We start from the raw sequence: 17,500 nt of genomic DNA, 5'->3' as shown, positions 1-17,500 counted from the left end.
GAAGATAATAACGTTTTCCTTTCAGGCGTAGATCAGCAAATGCCTTAACAGCAATGTCATATCCCTTCAGCTCAAAGTCCTCATCATCTCCATGCCCACACAACAATACCTTGAAATCATCATCACTCTCAACTTTGGCCTGTTGCACTAAATCCCCAAATTCCCTATGAAATAGACCCGGCACTATTTCAAAAATATCCTCAACCTTCTTACACCCGTGCAAATAAGAAGAATAAGCCTTTTTAAGTCTTGGTCCCACTGGAACAACAAGGTCAGCATACTTGCAAAGACCAACCTCATCCCAGTGCTTCTGTTCACCTCTTGAAGTAGGATTATCATAACCCTTATATTTGCTGAGGTCTTCTGGAGCAGTATGCACCACATGCACCCACTTACAATTTTGAAATTGTGGAGAACGTTTTATGACGTTAACTTGCCGGCCAAGTTTCACACCATGGCCAACAACAACATCTATTCTGTGATCTTGAGGTGGAAAGCACAACCAGTCAAGAGGTTCACTGAAGCCTGGTTGTTGACCTGCATCAAGAACATTGATCCCAAAATTTTGGGCTGCCTTTTTGTCTTCATCTTTGCAAGCACCCTCTGGGACCAACACAGAAACTCTGATATGCGGCTGTTGTGACAGATGAATTGCAAACTCTCTGTTTAATGTTGACAACCCCCCAGCCGATGAATTCCATTCACTCCCTAAAAGAGTAATGTCCAGTGCTTCCTTGCTTTGGACAAAAATCTCCTCTGCCTCTACAGATACTCCTCCTTGTGCCATGATTCCAATTCCAATTGACAGACAACTGAAATGGTTTACAATATAAACACTAAGTATTAACAGCGATTATCACATTTTATAGCCAAATGCTCATCCTGATATAAATTAGGGTAATTTTCGCAAAGTTTAGGAAGCCGGTGCCTAGTGGGGCATGGGCAATGGACAAGTTATGTCTGCACAAATTTGCCTAATATTTACTTTCTAGACTGTACAAGCAAAAATGGAATAAAAACAATTTCATCACAACTCTTTGTCACTATCCAAACATGGAGGTTTATGGTGAAAAATAAAACTCTGACCAACAGTTTAGACTTGGTTTTAATGACCACAGAGAGTCCAACTAACCAAACTAGCAAGTTGGCACTGTCCTTAATGAGCACAGAACGTCCAACTGACAATACATAAAAAAATGTAGGAGTCGGTATCTCTTACCAAACCAGCAAGTGCCAGTAAAACAGTAAACACGTTTCTTTTTATTTCAAAATTACATGTGCTTATCAAATATCTTGACCTAGCACGCAGGTGCAAGGACTCTTACTGTAGTGCCCTGGACCCAATCAGTAACTTTAAAATGATAAACATATACAGGTTGTACAACTAGCACAGCATGTGAAAGTGGCAGAGTGGTTTTTGCAAGGGGAGGCTAAATGATGAGTTGTTTTTGGGTCAGACTTGTAATCCAGAGTTTCTGTCTCCAGCCTCACTCTGACCACTGACTGAAGTAGTTTTTGGGTAGTCCCTGTTCAGTTTTGCAGCTGCCCTTGTAAATAGCCAACTGGTTCTTCTCCTGCCAGTTGGGATTCTAAAACGAGTGTTGTAATTGTTCAATATTTCATTGACCCAGAAAAGCCCCTGAGGAGAGCAGGCAGTTATGTGTAGGCATTTAGATGCTCTGACTTGTTTGTGCTAAACTAAAGAGATCAATCAAAGATGCACCAGAAATTAAAGTCTAGCTATGCTAAGCTTAAATGGCCTGACCAACCCACTGAGTGATCATGCTACACACTGCATATACTTTTTGATGGGTTTGTGTGCACGCTCACTGGCAGACCTGCACTCATACTTGTACTTCATTGCAAAGGTCCCAGTTACATGTAGCTGTGCCAGGATAAATTTAAAGGAATCTCAAGACTTATCATAATGAAATAACATAAAATGAAAATTAGGGCCATCTGTAGACATGTAACCCTTGGGGTGATGTACTCTCATAACGTATAAGCGATTGGCTTGCTACCCAAGCCAAAAACAAAAGACTAAAACAATTGAAACAATGAGTTAGACTTAAAAGCAATAGAAGCTGCTTGCAATACCAAACAATAGCAGGTTACGAGAGCTGCTACACTGCTGAACGCTTGCAACACACCCCAAGTATATATAAAAATAAGGGCCAATGATAATTAGGTCTCGATAAAGTACTATATGTATTAGAAATCAGAAGGATACATTAGCGTGTACCTTTGTAGTTGCTTCGCTTCATCTGTGATGTTCAACTTCTTCTAATACCAAGTACATGAAACTTCTCACAGTCTCACAAATCTGAATGAAGCATAGTATAGTGAGAGAAACTTTGATGAGCTCTCGCTTGATCTTTCTCTGAGAGACTTTATCACTATAAAATAGATCGGTAGAGGAACATTTTAGCAGGAGGAAATGTCAAGTAAGTTTTAAATAACTTTACATAATTGCCACTGCTCAAGAAGCAAACAAGTTCTTATGTACATCCGCCTGGTTGAAAATGCTCGTACCCGAAGGAAAAATGCAAGAAAAATATGTTGGTAAACAGCTCTTGATTTTCAAATTATCACAAGCAATACATTTGACAACGGAAGGATGAGTTATCCATCGCTTTTCTTGGTAAAATGACAACTCCTTTACAAATCCTCCCTGGGTCTATCGCGTCTCAAGAGAAATCATCATATGATGATGATGAACTTTATTAATGTGTCGAGAATCTCTTGAGCAGAGCACTAATTGGTGACACAAAAACCGGAAGATACTTGAGGGACACCATTTCCAAAAACCGTTGCCACAACGAAAATCAAAGCAGCTAAATATACCTTCTAGGGTAGCCTTAACAAACCCTGCTAGGTTTTCATCAGCGTTGCCAAGGGATAAACACACTTCTCGTTGCAGTAGTGGAAAGGTGACTCCAGAACCAATGAGCCGTACGATGGAGCTGAGAGCGATGTGCTTTGCATCTGAAGATCGCATTAAATTACAATAATCCTGCAGAATTATGACCTCCCTCAAATTTCAAAATGCGCTCTTTTTTTCGTTCCCTTGCGTTCCTGTTCCAATCTGCTGTAAATCAGCTACACGTACACTCAACCCCGGTGCCTCCAGTACCACTTCTGAGCTTCTCGGTAGCTTCTCGGTTGACTTGTGACTTGATTACTTGACTGATGTTGGCGGCTGGGCTCTGGGAACGAGAAGTATTTCATTCTCATCCCCAGAGCTGCCCGGCCCACTTAGCCCATCAGGACCCTGGGTTGTGTATGGCAACAGCCAATTACAGCAATTTTCAATTAGACCTTTAATTGTCTGTGTTTTATACAAAGTCCTCGGTCCGTAGTCCATAGCCTATATTCCACACACCATATTTTCTGCTGACCGATTATCAAATTGCATTATGATTGAAATTGAAACTCGTATTAAATATGGCTACAATAGCCTACTTTCGATATATTAAAATGCAATCCTAAACAAAAAGATCACCTCGAGGCTCTGGGGAATAAACTTCTACAAATCCTTATATTTATTCCCCAGAGCCTCGAAATGATGGACCATAATAACAGCTACCAGTAACTTTAAAATGAAAAGCACGTGCGACTAATTGTCTACTAATAAAAGTTTTCCATGCGGAGAATGTGAGGGAGGCGCGGTGGCCTCATGGTTAGTGTGCTCGACTCCGGAGCGAGTGGTCCGAGTTCGGGTCCTGGCCGCGTTGTGTTCTTAGGCTCTCTCCACCCAGGGGTATAAATGGTACCGGCGAAATTAAAGCTAGGGGGTAACTCTGCGATGGACTGGCATCCCATCAAGGGGGAGTAGAAATACTCCTAGTCGCTTCATGCCATGAAAACCGGGATAAGCTCAGGCCTGATGGCTTTCTGACTCTTATGCACAGACTTTCGAAATGATGTCTTTTGTTTAGGGCTGAATTTGAATAGATCGAAAGTGACCTATTGCCTTGCCATAGTTGTGCCTCAGTCTCGTTTCCTTTTTTCAGTTGCTGAGCGACAAAGCCTGAAACCCAGATATGTTTTCTAAACTACAATAGCTTGAGAAAATACATGCGTGATGTGTTGGCCGCACGTCGGGTTGCTGTTATGGTGTGTCAGCTTACTTTTTTTTGTTTGATTCTTTGACCGTTCAATTAGCCATTATCATTTTAATTTTTCATAGCTAGGGCTGCCTGTGGTATCTAAAGCAATCAAGTGGCAAAAGTAAATTCCTTAGGAATGACGGCCCTCTGGTAGGAAATTGCCAAGACATACGAGAAGCTTCTTGTTGTGTGGCGGGAAAATCGGCAGCAACCTTTGGATGGCTTCGTGGTCTGCTTTGGCAGCGTTTTGCTCTGGGTCCACCAATGGCTAAGCTCCGCCATCTCCTTAACGTCATTTCGGTAAACTCGTCATTATTTTACAATTTTTTCCAAATTTCGTATCGTAAGAGCACAGTCTTGCCAGGCTGGGAAGCATTTCCAAATTTATCTTCAAACTCTACATTAGCGTACGTGTAGCCGTACCTTTGGGAGGAGGGAAGGTCTAAGAAAAGCACTTATGTCCATTAAAGACCCTTGTTAAATGCACGCCCAATTTTGACATCCATCACGAAGTGTCCCTTTAAATCTAAAGCCCTGGCCAAACGAAAGCGAGAGTTGACGAGAGTTGAAACTGTCGCTCTCGGTTTTCCAGGAATTCTCATCCACTCTCGGCCACTCACATCGGCTCTCGAGAGCTCTCAATGAATTTGAAACCTGCTCAAATTTTTCATGAGAGTTGGCAAGAGTTTTGTCTCGTTTGGCCGCGCACGAGAGTTTGGGGGAGAGTTTTGCGGTCAGCAGTTCAAAATCAAATCAAATCAAAACTTCATTTCATCACGGAGTCCATTTGACTAATAAGTGTTCTCCCATGGAGCCGGGTTTTACAACTCCGATTAGTAATAAAAGTTGTAGAATAACAGACTATAATTAAAAATCTAATTTACCTAAATGCTAAAAATGTAATTTACTTACAACTTTAATTTACTTAAAAAGTCTTACAGCATAACTTAATCTATTGTCAGATTTAACATTATAACGATTAAATAAATAAATAAATAATTAATTAATTAATGCAAGAAAATTATTCAAACTAGTGGTCCGCTTTGCTTCGCTAGCCAGACTGTTCTAATTAATGGCACCCCTGTTACGGAAACTCTTTTTAAGAGCCTCTGAGTTCGTTCATGGGATGAACAGATTTAGCTCTGAGTCACGAAGATTGCATCGATGGATAGTATTAATTAGTATTCACGAATCTTGCGAATATATATATATATATACTCAGGCAGTAGATCGTTCACTTCTTTGAACATATGGGTTTTCATTTGCTTGGAACGTCTGTCAGCGAGTCTCGTCCAGTTTAGTTCCGAAACAATGTGAGAAGATCTTACATCCCAGTCAGCACCGGCTATTATGCGAGCAGCTCTGTTTTGTAATTTTTCGAGTTTATTACTTAAGCCAGTACCGATGCCACCCTAGGCAGCCCTACAATAATCAAGATGTGGTAAAATGAGATATTTGTAGATTGTTATGAGCACTGTTTGGAGGCATAGTGGCTTAAGTTTTCTTAGAGCTACAAGCAACCTTTTGAGACCTTTCGATTAACCGCAGAGATATGGGGACCCCAAGATAGCGTTTGATTCACCTGTATACCATCCAAGACATTTATATGAGTCAACTCTTTCCATTGAATGGCCATCAAGGCAATACGGGTTACTAAATAGTAGCGAGATTTAATTTGTGCCGAATCCCAATGAGCAAGCATTTGGCTTTGAGACTGGCGATTAGAATCAAGCCATTGTTTAAGGTTGCCTAAGTCACGTGTCAGGGATGAGAACAACTCATCAGGATCTTTTGATGCATAACTGAAGGTTAGTATCGTCGGCATACATTCTTACATCAGACAACAGGTTACAGTTAGGCAAGTCCTTGATGTATAATAAGAATAATAAGGGTCCAAGTATTGAGCCCTGGGGGACCCCACACCGTATGCATTTATTTTTTTCTCCCAGCGGGCTCAGATAAAAAGGGGAAAATGATATAGCGTCGGATTCGGGGACCAAGGAAAACGCCAAAGCTGAATATACCGGCTGGCTAGTCACCACATTTTCGTCAGAAAGGGTTTTTCCCAGACTCTCTCCTTTGTTTGCACGTGAAACTCTGGACAAACTCTCCTCAACTCTCGCTTTCGTTTGGCCAACTCTCGACCACTCTCGTCGACTCTCATGAGCTCTCAAGAGTTTCAGCTCTCATCAGCTCTCGATCGTTCTGGTTTGGCCAGGGCTCAAATTAAATCAAATCAAATTAACACATATCAAATCATATTGTTTTTTTGCTGAGAGGGGAAAACCGGAGTACCCGGAGAAAAACCTCTCGGTGCAGAGTACAGAACCGACAAACTCAACCCACATATGACACCAGATATGGGAATCGAACCCGGGTCACATTGGTGGGAGGTGAGTGCTCTCACCACTCGACGTCTTTCTGCACATTTTTCCCGACATAAAAGTAGGCTGCGTAGCTGGCGGGATACTTTATTGCAGGATTATTTAAACACACGGAAGTTAGTCGATAGTCGCATCGTTGTGTTTTGGCGGCAAGTGGAAATCCAAGACTAGTAGTCCTCATGCCAGTCGCGGCCTACACGCGGCCAAGGCCGTCGTGCTCGCGAGTGTTTAAATAATCCTGCGATAGAATATCCCTCCAGCTACGCATGTTAAGAGTCAGCAGAATTAACGATTACGCGCTGACGCACACTGAAAGCGGGTTTATTGATAATGTTAATTTCTTTCTTTGCCAAACAAGAAAAAAAAAAAAGTAAATAAATGAATGAATTAGTTATCAATTGATGAAATTATGGATTCCCAACATGTTAGTTTCGACTCTCAACTTGTGGTAGCTCCCCTTAATTACAAATTACAAACCCGCTTATCACCCCCCCCCCCCCCCCCCACCTCCCATTCACTTTTACTTTCCCAGGCCGGGTCATTTGCGAAGAAGATTAAAATGGATTGCAATTGGGCTTCATTTTTGAAAACTGTTCAGCTTAACAGTTTTTCGAAGTTTATCTGTGTTGTTTGTAACTTAAATTATGTATGTTCGACACACGTGTTTTTTTGTTACGAATCTTTGAGATATGTTGTTTAAAAGTAATTTCTGTGTTAACGTTAAGTCACATAGCGAGTAGGGGTGAGTTATTGGTAGCCACACAAAAATAGCTGCATTGCCATGACACAGCACCTTTAAATACGATTTGGCTTGCACGAGTGACTGTTCTCAATCGCACGCGTACGCGTTCTCAATCGCACGCGTACACAACAATAACTGCATTGGAATGACACAGCACCTTTAAATACGATTTGCCTTGCACGAGTGACTGTTCTCAATCGCACGCGTACGCGTTCTCAATCGCACGCGTACACAACAATAACTGCATTGCAATGACACAGCACCTTTAAATACAATTTGGTTTGCACGAGTCGAGTGACAGTTCTAAATCACACGGGTAACAAATTCTCATACAAGAATTGTGATTGGCTGGAAAGGTTTGGTTTTGCGGGAAAAATCAATCTAAATATAACCACTCCGTCTGTAAAAAGTGACATTCCACAAGCGCAATGAAGTTGTAGGCTCCTTAGTAGATGTGTTCCTGTACAACTTCAGATTGTTAACATTGTTGCTGTTGTGACGTCTGATAAGTAACAAAACAACAATTTCAAATAACACATATCACTTATTTAAGTTGCCTTAATTTTTTAAAACGTTGACAACGCTATCCACGAGATTTATCGGTCACTCCACGTTGGATAAGCCACCCTCCAGATTGTCATTTATCCAATGAATTGTAGTTTCTACCTTTCGAACTTGAGCTTAGCTAAAGAACCGCCCCATGTCATTTCCTCTTTGAGACAGAATACCTCTTCCACATTTCACTCGTCGACTTTTTACAGGTGCACCGAACGAAAATTATTTTCAAGATGCATAATAATAGGTCAAAAATTTACATGAAAACGCTAAGGAGTTTTTTAATTTTGCTATAAGAAAAAAGTGTTCCGCACCCCCAGGATGATTATGAGCAAAATTCCAGCTCCCATGCAGCTAGATAGTGAGAGAAACTCCCAGCGAACCGACCTCGTGTCACTATTTCCCAGCCAGTAAAGAACTTCGTGAATCTAAACCGCTCGTCAAAGCGGTCGAAACGGGTTTTTTGCTTTTCAACATGCGGTAAGTTGAGCCAGCGGTAAGCTTTTCGTGAACGAGTTCTCCTCCAGTCCTCCTCAGCTTCTTTTCTCATCCAGCAAGCACGGATTGAAGTGCTAACGATATTTCAAGTTTCCCAGCAAAAGAGTATGAAAATTAAGACGGAATCCACCAGAAGTTCGAGTAACAAGTGGACAAAAACCTTGTACCTAGATTATAAACATCGTATTGCAAACTTCTGTACGACTGTTTTAAATATCTTGTCAAAAAAAATCATTTCTAGCAACACCAAACGTCAAAACAACTGTTGAACTTCGTAAGAAACACTTGAAAGTACTGGTGAAATGAAACCGAGGATGAAATTTTACCTGTGTTTGCACAATTTCTCTGAAAGTTGAAAGATAGTTTTTCTCGTTCCCATGGGAAATTGTTTTCGGTGTTATTTCAGGCAAATAGTTCTATCTTTAGCTTTCAGGAAATGTAAAAAGGACTGTAAAATACTTAAAATTATTCTGGTACAAGATTTTGTCCACTAAAAACTGAAATTGCTCGATTTTCTATCGGATTTCGTCTTAATAACTTAGCAGCCAGCTTTATTTCCACTGCAAAACAGACATTTTGGCCAACCCCATCGTAGGGTGCCCCTGCTTTTACAGGATGGTTGTTTGTTTTCGTAGCAAGCGTTTTCGTACAAACAAAGGGATCATGAGGGTCTTGGTTCTTACGGGATCGCTTACCATCCAAACAAGATTTCTGTCACGTGAACCAAGTGTGGAGGCTCCCACAAGTCTCTCGGACTCCAGTGGCCAGATTGTGATCCCCCCAAGGCCAACTGGAAGGCTCAAGAAAGGATCTCCGTCAGATTAAGGAAATGTTGAAAAGAAAATTTGTTCCACAGAGAAACTGATATATATTAAACTCAACACCTAGACTGGACGCTAGTCCATTTTACCTTCCCCGCATATGAAAGTTCCGCCTCGCGGTCTTTGATTGCTTCAATACTGCGGAAGTTAATTTTTTTTTCATTCCTTTCTCGCAGGTTGAGCGGTTTGATGGCATTTTCAGGTCTTTCAGGGAGAGATCATAATCCGAGGCTGACGTTACTTGAAAGAGGGTCGCACAGGGGGGTCTGTCGCACGGTTCACGAACAGAAAAAACAACGAATCACGGATCACGGATATCAAAATTTCTTTTTCCCGAATCACGGAAATAAACAAGTAAGATTCTACTCTTAATAACCTTCTCTTAGGCAAGAAAGAGTGTTTGGAAAAAGCAAAATCGTGAAAGGCTAAGTAAAGGCTGCATATCGTAAATCACCTACCTAAATCACTCTCGTTGGACGACTCTGACCATTCGTCCGCTTCGCATTGAAATATCATAGGGGTTGACAAGCCTGACTCACGCTTTCCACCCACGTGTTTTAGCCTTTAAGGAGGCTCGAAAGGGTTTTCAGCTGAGCGCGCGCGCGTACCCACACACGCAATTCGCAAGCTGCTCGTGTCAGCTCGTGATTCAAATGGGTCACAAGAAATAAGCAAATACCGCTAATTTCGCTCTCCTTTCTTCTAATTCCTATAGACATGAATATAAATAGACATCTCCTATTCATGAAAACTACGAAATTCTACACAAACGGGTTAATGGTCATTTAAATCCGTTTGTGTTGACCTTCAGCTCAACTCGCGCGTGCACTCGAATGAGCGGGTGACGCATGCGTAAATGCCGATCTTGTTACCCCCTCATTTTTCCTGATTTTGCAACTTTACTCGTTTATATCTCTGCTTCCCGACGGTGAATTTGTCTTTCAAATTAAAAAAAAAGTAGAGGCACATTTCAAAAAAACTTATTTTTCTGAAAAACTGACCTACAGATTTTGTGGAATTTTAAATATTTTAGAGAGTATTTCTAACATTATCTGGTAACACTAAATGGGAAAATTTCACCGTCCCGTTTCTTAAAAAAAGGCAACATAAGTTGGTTTTAAGGCTCAAAGAAATGCCTAATATCGTTGCCATGGTAACGTTATTTTGGAGGAAAATATAATGTGAGAAATCTACGATGGGTACTTATTACCCTGGCCAGATTTCGCCTTAATATGATTACCCTAACTGTATCTAAGGACAGAATATGTTTATTTGATTGAAAAACGGAGAAACTATTTCGAGCCTCCTTAAATCTCAGAGTTTAGCTTTTACGAGTGGAGTCAGGAGCCCATCACCCGGAGCGTGCAACTTCCATACAGCGTCTGTAAAACGGCTTTTTCACAAGTAAGTTATTTTTAGATACGCCTTTCCCGCGAATTAGTTTTCAAAAGCCAGTCAGAAGCGGTGCATAATTAATAATAAACTGTTATTAATTATGCACCGCTTCTGATTGGCTTTTGAAAACTAATTCGCGGGAAAGGCGTATCTAAAAATAACCTTACTTGTGAAAACGCCGTTGCACGAAAATAGGTAAGTTGCACGCTCCGGGTGATGGGCTCCTGGTGGAGTGGTCTCTCCTCGTCCCATTGCTCTTGTGTATTTATCGCAAAGGCCTTACTGCCATCTTTTCCCTTTTCAAGACGACACAATTTAAGTTCAACACAGGAGCCGAGGCCACGTTTCTCAGCCTCTGCCTTTATTCCGGCAAATTCCGCGAACTTTTTAGTAAACACTGCCAAAGATGAATGTTCGTCTGTAATCGGAAAGCGAACTCGTTCCTTCTCAAGCAAATTAAGCGAGCCCACAGACTTCGGGTCCACGTAAAATATAATACACTCGACCCTCATCGACCTCATCGTACTAGACGTACTTGTCCCTGCCATGTCTCGGAAGTTTCGATGTTGCGAATCACGGTCCTTTGACCTCCCGTGACAGGGTAGACAATAGGAGTCGACATCCGATCCATGATAGGCATGCAAAGCACGTGAATTTGCACAATGGATTACTTTACGATATATTATGTGACGTCTTGTCACATTTGACGTTTTCTGTCTTTTGCATCTCAAAAATCACGCATAATAGAGTAGTAAAATCACGAATATCGGTTAATAATTCAAGTTCTTCACGAATCACGCAAGACGTTCAGGTCACGGATCACGAAGAATAATTTATTACATTCACGTTTCACGGAAAATAAAATCAGGTAATCACGCATTACGAAAATACCCCTGTACGACCCTCTTGAAAAACCGACTGTGATATTGATGGCGAAAGTTTCGATGATTCGTGTCACGATGCAATGATCTTGTACCATTTTTGTCTACGAGGAACCATGGCCCGCAGATGTTACAGTTCTTTCCCAGTGCCCACTCCATTGAAACCTCGTGCTCTCGTTTGCAGTGTTTCTGGTTGCATCTCACGGTGTTTGTAGTTTTATTCAGCTAGTTCTTAAGTTGCTCGCCCTACTGGAGTACTACTCATGTAAGTTTCCACCTTTCCTCTACTGCATTGCTTTTATCTTAGCTTTTGTCCTTTTCCTTCCACCAACCATGTTTTGTTCACATTTTTTGCTATCTAGTGTTCACCAAACGGTGGACGTATACAAAACATGGACCCCAGGTCCATGGACCACCCCTGTGGACCTGGTCCATGGACCCCTTCATGGACCCGGTCCATGGACTACCCCTGTGGACCACCCTCGTTTTGTAAACTCAATATGTTTTACAAGCAGAAAAATCTTTAGACATTAGAGAGAAGTGATCCTGGCACTTATCTGGAAAATTTAAGCAGGAATCCATGACTAGGACCGAACAACTCCCATACTAAGCCTATGTCACGGTATTTTACAGACCAGGAGCCCATTTACTATCTATTTTTAGACTTAGAGCTAACGTTCGAAACGTCAGCTTTTAGAATATCTGTACGGTGGCCAATTTATATTATCAACTCCGTTGATAAAACCAAATGTTTGTATACTACTTCCCCACCGACGCAGCACCACAGTTTCTTTAGAAACTACCCCCTTCATTCATTTTTTTTTTTTTTCAAATATAACTCATTACATTCATCGAATCCTTCACCGGAACAAATGAGCCCCACAAATGGACCTGCTCCCAACTGAGTGGCTTCATAGCTCAGTCGGCAGAGCGTGCAATTAATCGTTGAACGAAAATAAATCGCGTTGAACGAAAATAAAAAGTGTTGAACGCAGAATTTGCTCTTTAATGAGAAAAAAAAAAAAGGTTGAACCCAGGCAATCGCATTGAAGGGTACCAAAGTGTATTGAATGCAAAAGGTGTTGAATGCAAAATCGCACGTTGAACGAAAAAATAAGTGTGTTGAACAAAGATTTATGCGTTGAATTAAACTAACATGAACTCTTTGAACTGAAATATCCATTTGTTGAATATTGCTACAATTGGTTTGCCATACCAGAGCTCTCGATCCGAGGTGCTGGCCAAGAGGATCGCAGCTCTGGGAACGAGAATGTAATTATCCCTTGTTGAAGGTTCACTGGAATATTTAGAATTTCCTCCGTTAAAAGTTCAATTTATTCTCAATACTCCAGTTACTTATTTCCTAAAGTATTTTCGTGCCAAATTTCGCTACATCTTAACGAGTGGTTCTCGAGAAATAGGTGTATTTCCGAGAAAGCTATTCCGCATTCAATCGTAATTTTTAACTTACTACGCATGCGCTGCATTTAACTGGGTTCTTTCGAGGTTCTTTCGATAACAAAGAAAATGCTGTCAATTCCGGAGTTCTTTACATCATTACTTTGTTCAGTTATGAGGAAAAATAGTAGAGATAGCGGAAGCATTGAGCAAATAAAATGATTGCTGTATTGAAGCCATGTTACTAAAACCTTCAACTTGTCGCGCAACATTGTTTCGTTGCAAGTTTTGGTCGATGTTTCGCGTTTTTTGTTGCGGGTTGATTGGTTTTTTGTCTAGTACACGAGCACATTTGTTGCACGACAAGTTGTGAGCTTGATGAAAAACGAGCAACAAAGCCAAAATTTGTTGCTCAGAGTAGACCCGCGATCTACTTTTCGCAACAACTTTCTTCAACCCGGACCCATATTTTTATTGCGCGACAAGAAGATCATGCTAGGTGAAAAACGGGGAACATCGACCCAAACTTGCAACGAAACAATGTTGACGCGCCACGTTGAGGGTTTTTGTATCTCGTATTTAGCCGCCTAAGGAGGGACGAAAGGGTTTAAGTGCACGCGCGCGCGTAACCAACACACGCCATAACTAAGAAACATTCGCGTCAGCCGAATGAATCAAATTTCTATAAAAACTAGCACGCGTAGCACACCGGAAGTGAAAATAGGCGTAAAACCGCGCGAACCGAAATTAAAACCTGGGGAAATAAATTCTCAATATCTCGAAATTTTGTTCGGTGACATATCTTGATTTTTTGCATGCACGTATTGTTCCCGATGGCACTTCAAATAAAAAAGTTTCGGGGAAAGTTATCCAGTACAATTTTCTGTAAACCATAAAACGCCTTATTTCAGGCAGTGCGGCCCAGTGGTTAGGGGGCTTGCCTTGAGATCCGGAGATCCCGGGTCCAAGACCCGCTCTGACCACTCGTTGAATTTCATCCTGGTAATCCCTGGTTCAACTCCCGAGCTGACCAGTTGGGATTCTTAACAGTTGTTGTTCTGTTCTGTCGTTTCGTTGTGTTTCATTGGCCCTGAAAAGCCCCTATGGGGAGCGGTCAATTAAGTGTGTATGTACGAATGTCGTTGCATTTTATATTGTTTTCAGGAGCCCATCTACTGAGGCGCTCCTAATGTTTTTTAATTCTTACAACATGATACCCAACTGAATAGGGCCTCATTACTCCGATAGACTTCGTTATCGTCGTTGCCCTGTTTCCTGACCGCGGCAACTTATTCTTCATAACATCCTGACTTGTTAAATGTCGTGTTCCAGTCGTGTTTTTCGTACCCGGTGAAGCTTTTACCGTCTTTGAGTCCCAACACTTCTGACTTTCCATCAATGCTGTGTTGACGTTCTAAGAGAGCGCTCATGCGTGAAGTTGAGCCGGCACAATACTTGAAAGTTGCTGAGCAAATTTTGCAGGTAGTTTTAGACTTGCCTGTTCAGTGTTGTACCGTCTTTAGCCGAAAAACCATAATATTTCCACACAGCGGATCTAAAAAATGCAGGTGGATTCACAATCGCTTGGTCATTCGTCGCCATGTTTAAGAACGTGACAATGAGCGTCTGGTACATGGTTTGCCTTATTTGGAAATTGTCAAGGGGTGGTAGAAGGGCAACAGTTTTACTAAGCAACACAAAATGGTGCACGAATGATTGCACGAACTGCAAACGTGTAAGAGTTCTGGATTCTGATTAACTGACTGAGGGCAGAATGGGAAAGATACGCAAAAAATCGAAACCTGGAATCAAAGATTCGTGAATTGAACCGAAAGGTCATAATCGCGATTAATCGAGAATTCGATTAATCGTTACACCACTAGCAATAAAAGTAATTAATTATTATACTCATTACATACCTGCCAACTCTCCCGGTTTTCCCGGGAGTCTCCAAGTTTTTCATCAAATCTCCCGGTCTCCCGGTTAAGCCACCAAATCTCCCGGGAACTACCTACCTTGGCTTTTTTCCAATTTTTTGTTCACTAATTTCGTTATTTATGCGATTTAATAAAAAGAAAATAAAGCAAAAAGTGGATTTAGTGCTCTTATTTAGTGCTTTTATTTGATTGGAAAACGTAAATCAGTGGGAGCAATCAAATTTATATATATTTAACGAGTATCGTAACTGGTCAGAAATAAATCATATTGCACAATACATAGTAGAAAATTGGCGCGGTTTTCGCACACTGTTTACATCTGATCTGTCGAAGCGAAGATGGCCCACGTGGATTTCGACTCACTTCAAAAAGAATTCTTAGGCGCCCTTCCCTCGGGTTTTGAGGGGGTGGAAAACCTTGCTTTGCAGAAAGTGGAGAAGATTACTCCTCTAGCTGGCGTCCAGCCATTTGCAAACACACAAAGTAAGCTACTTTTATGGGTGTTCTTTTGAAATTTGAGCGGGTTACAGCTGCAAGTCACCATGCCAAATAGTTTCCATAAAACTTTACTTCTGAAAAATTCATGAATTGGAAACTTTTCTGATTTTATTAAAAACCGATTAAATAGAAATTAAATTTTTTTTCGGTGTAAAACAGTTGGGGAGTCCGGTTCTGAAGTCGTCAAAAATCCTTCTACACCCTTGGTTATCTTTGGAAGTCGTCGGGAAATCTTCGGCAATCGTCAGAAGTCATCGGAAATCTTCGGCGATTTTCGAAAGCCGTCGGAAACCATCGGCAACCTTCGGACGAAAATTATCTAGACGTCTCCAGATTTTCGTACTGTGGGGGTTGGCAGGTATGTGGACATTATCACATATATTATAATTATTATCATTATTATTATTATTTTCAGGTGCGTGTTAACCTCCTCGTATTGTCCATGATTCGACCTGTAGTGAAAAACTCTTCGAGGTACCTAGTGAAAAAAAAAGTAGAAAATTAACACAGATTTTTCTCTCCAATGTCTCCATACAGTGGACGCCCGAGGAACCTTCATTTGGAGTCTGTATAAGAGATAGCCCACAGATGTGGGGAACAAAAAAACACTGAAGTCTTGCGGTTAAGTACTACATAACTGAGCTATACTATTGTTTTCTAGAATATTCTTGCAAGGTACATTCATTTTTCAACATGACTGTGTGCCAAAGACAAAAAATAGAAGCACTGTCCTGAGATCGGAAAAAAACAGCATGCATATGGACTACTTTTTAAACACCATAGTTAAGAAAAAGAGAATAATGAGCTAATCAATCAATGCGTCTGTGGTCTCAATTGTAACAGGACTAAAACAAAGAAAATGTTACTTTATTGTGGGAGTCTGCAATGGAGGGACTGATGTCCACACACTAGTATTCACAAATTTCAGCTTGGCTGGGGATGTGAACACTGCCAAACGTAATGTGATTATAAGGTGATTATATTCCTGGCAAAAATCCACCTTGTTTACAGACCATTGTTGCTAAAGACAGTATCTTTTCATTGTGAACTAACTTTGGCCTTTTCCATTCTCATAGCCCAGCTGGTATCTTGTTCCTTGACCTGATAACAAAGGCAAAAATAATACAAATATCTTGACACAAGGAATGCCATCCATGACTTCAAACTGGTATTAAATGCTTTTCTGTGATTTTATCAAGGTTAAATGAAATTTCAAAGAAGTGGGGGAAAAAAGGTCAACTTCATCTCCTGGCTAATCAAACTCAGTCTGAGTTACTTATTCTAAATTATTTTGATTCACTTAAGAAAATAATGCCTATCACACATGTGGCCTCTCCTTAATTATTACTGGTAGAACCTGACACCAACACTTACGGAAACACTACAATCCATTCCCCTTATCAGAAGTGAAGGAGCCCTTTGGAACAAAAATACACCCCCAATGTTTCACAATGTCAATTGTGAAGACATTTGCAAGTTATTTTGCTAAAACCTTCCAGTAAACTAATACACATTCTCCTGTACTTTAATTTTTCCCCAAGCGACTCAGTTCGTGTGTATTGGACAACCCGGGGTATTGGACAACCCTCGACAGACAGACAGACAGACAAACAAACAATGCATATAATTGGGATCCTAAAGTTACGTCTTAGAGAAAACCAGGGCAAAGTTGTTTCAATCTAGATTTAGATAATCCTGGATCAGTGGAAACTTTATTTCAGCTTATTTACCGATCAAAAATCTTTCCACAAGATTCTTAGGCTTCAATTTTGAATTACACTTCAGCGTAAGATTAGATTGTTAAAGCCTTTTTTGAAGGGCAAAATTCATACCATGGTTGGTATTTAATCCCACATTAGTGTTAATCGGCTTTTGAACAATTAACTGGGCCCTGACGTAACGAAAAAATAAATTTGGATCACTTATTATCCAATTTCCAGCACCGAGTCCCCTGCTAAATAAAAAGGATGTGAAGAAAGCTGACAAGGAACCTTTAATGCCATAATGCCAATTACTTCAAGGTTAATATTATATTTCATCAAGATATAGAATCTAAGATCTTGGAAGAATCAAGAATATCACTAATAAATCTGAAGAGACTCGATTAGTGGTCATCAACCGTGCCTCCCACCTCTGTGACCCAGGTTCAACTCTGGCCTCGGGTCGTATGTGGGCTGAGTTTCAGTCGATCTTAATCTGACTCCGAAGGTTTTCCTCCGGGTACTCCGGTTTTCCTCCCTCCTCAAAATCGACTCCCGGTGGTTTGCTCCGAGATCATACAT

The 17,500-nt window shown here is 40.9% G+C and overlaps 2 protein-coding genes and 1 long non-coding RNA gene across 4 annotated transcripts in view; 1 reads left to right on the top strand and 2 right to left on the bottom strand.

The window, feature by feature from the left end:
• The window catches only part of LOC138038278 (uncharacterized), a 26,010-nt gene extending 22,881 nt beyond the window's left edge, over window positions 1-3,129 (bottom strand). The window contains exons 1-3 of one of the 2 annotated variants that reach the window (XM_068884072.1): window positions 2,845-3,129; window positions 2,243-2,396; window positions 1-812 (exon numbers count right to left, since the gene is read on the bottom strand). The exon at window positions 1-812 is cut by the window's left edge and continues 450 nt beyond it. In XM_068884072.1, coding sequence (XP_068740173.1) covers window positions 1-787 — 787 coding nt within the window. In that variant the 5' untranslated portion in view covers window positions 788-812; window positions 2,243-2,396; window positions 2,845-3,129. The remainder of the gene's footprint in view (window positions 813-2,242; window positions 2,397-2,844) is intronic. The other variant, XM_068884078.1, reaches the window with a different exon arrangement.
• The window catches only part of LOC138038315 (striated muscle preferentially expressed protein kinase-like), a 390,347-nt gene that overhangs the window by 83,381 nt on the left and 289,466 nt on the right, over window positions 1-17,500 (top strand). The window lies entirely within an intron of this gene.
• LOC138038190 (uncharacterized) lies at window positions 14,887-16,358 on the bottom strand. Its single transcript, XR_011130206.1, has 2 exons — window positions 16,272-16,358; window positions 14,887-15,696 (listed from the first exon to the last, which is right to left on the bottom strand). It is a non-coding gene; the product is annotated as an uncharacterized lncRNA (long non-coding RNA).

Source organism: Montipora capricornis, chromosome 1 (genome assembly GCF_036669925.1).
Source record: "Montipora capricornis isolate CH-2021 chromosome 1, ASM3666992v2, whole genome shotgun sequence".
Taxonomy (NCBI): Eukaryota; Metazoa; Cnidaria; class Anthozoa; order Scleractinia; family Acroporidae; genus Montipora; species Montipora capricornis.
This window is presented reverse-complemented; position numbering and strand designations above follow the sequence as displayed.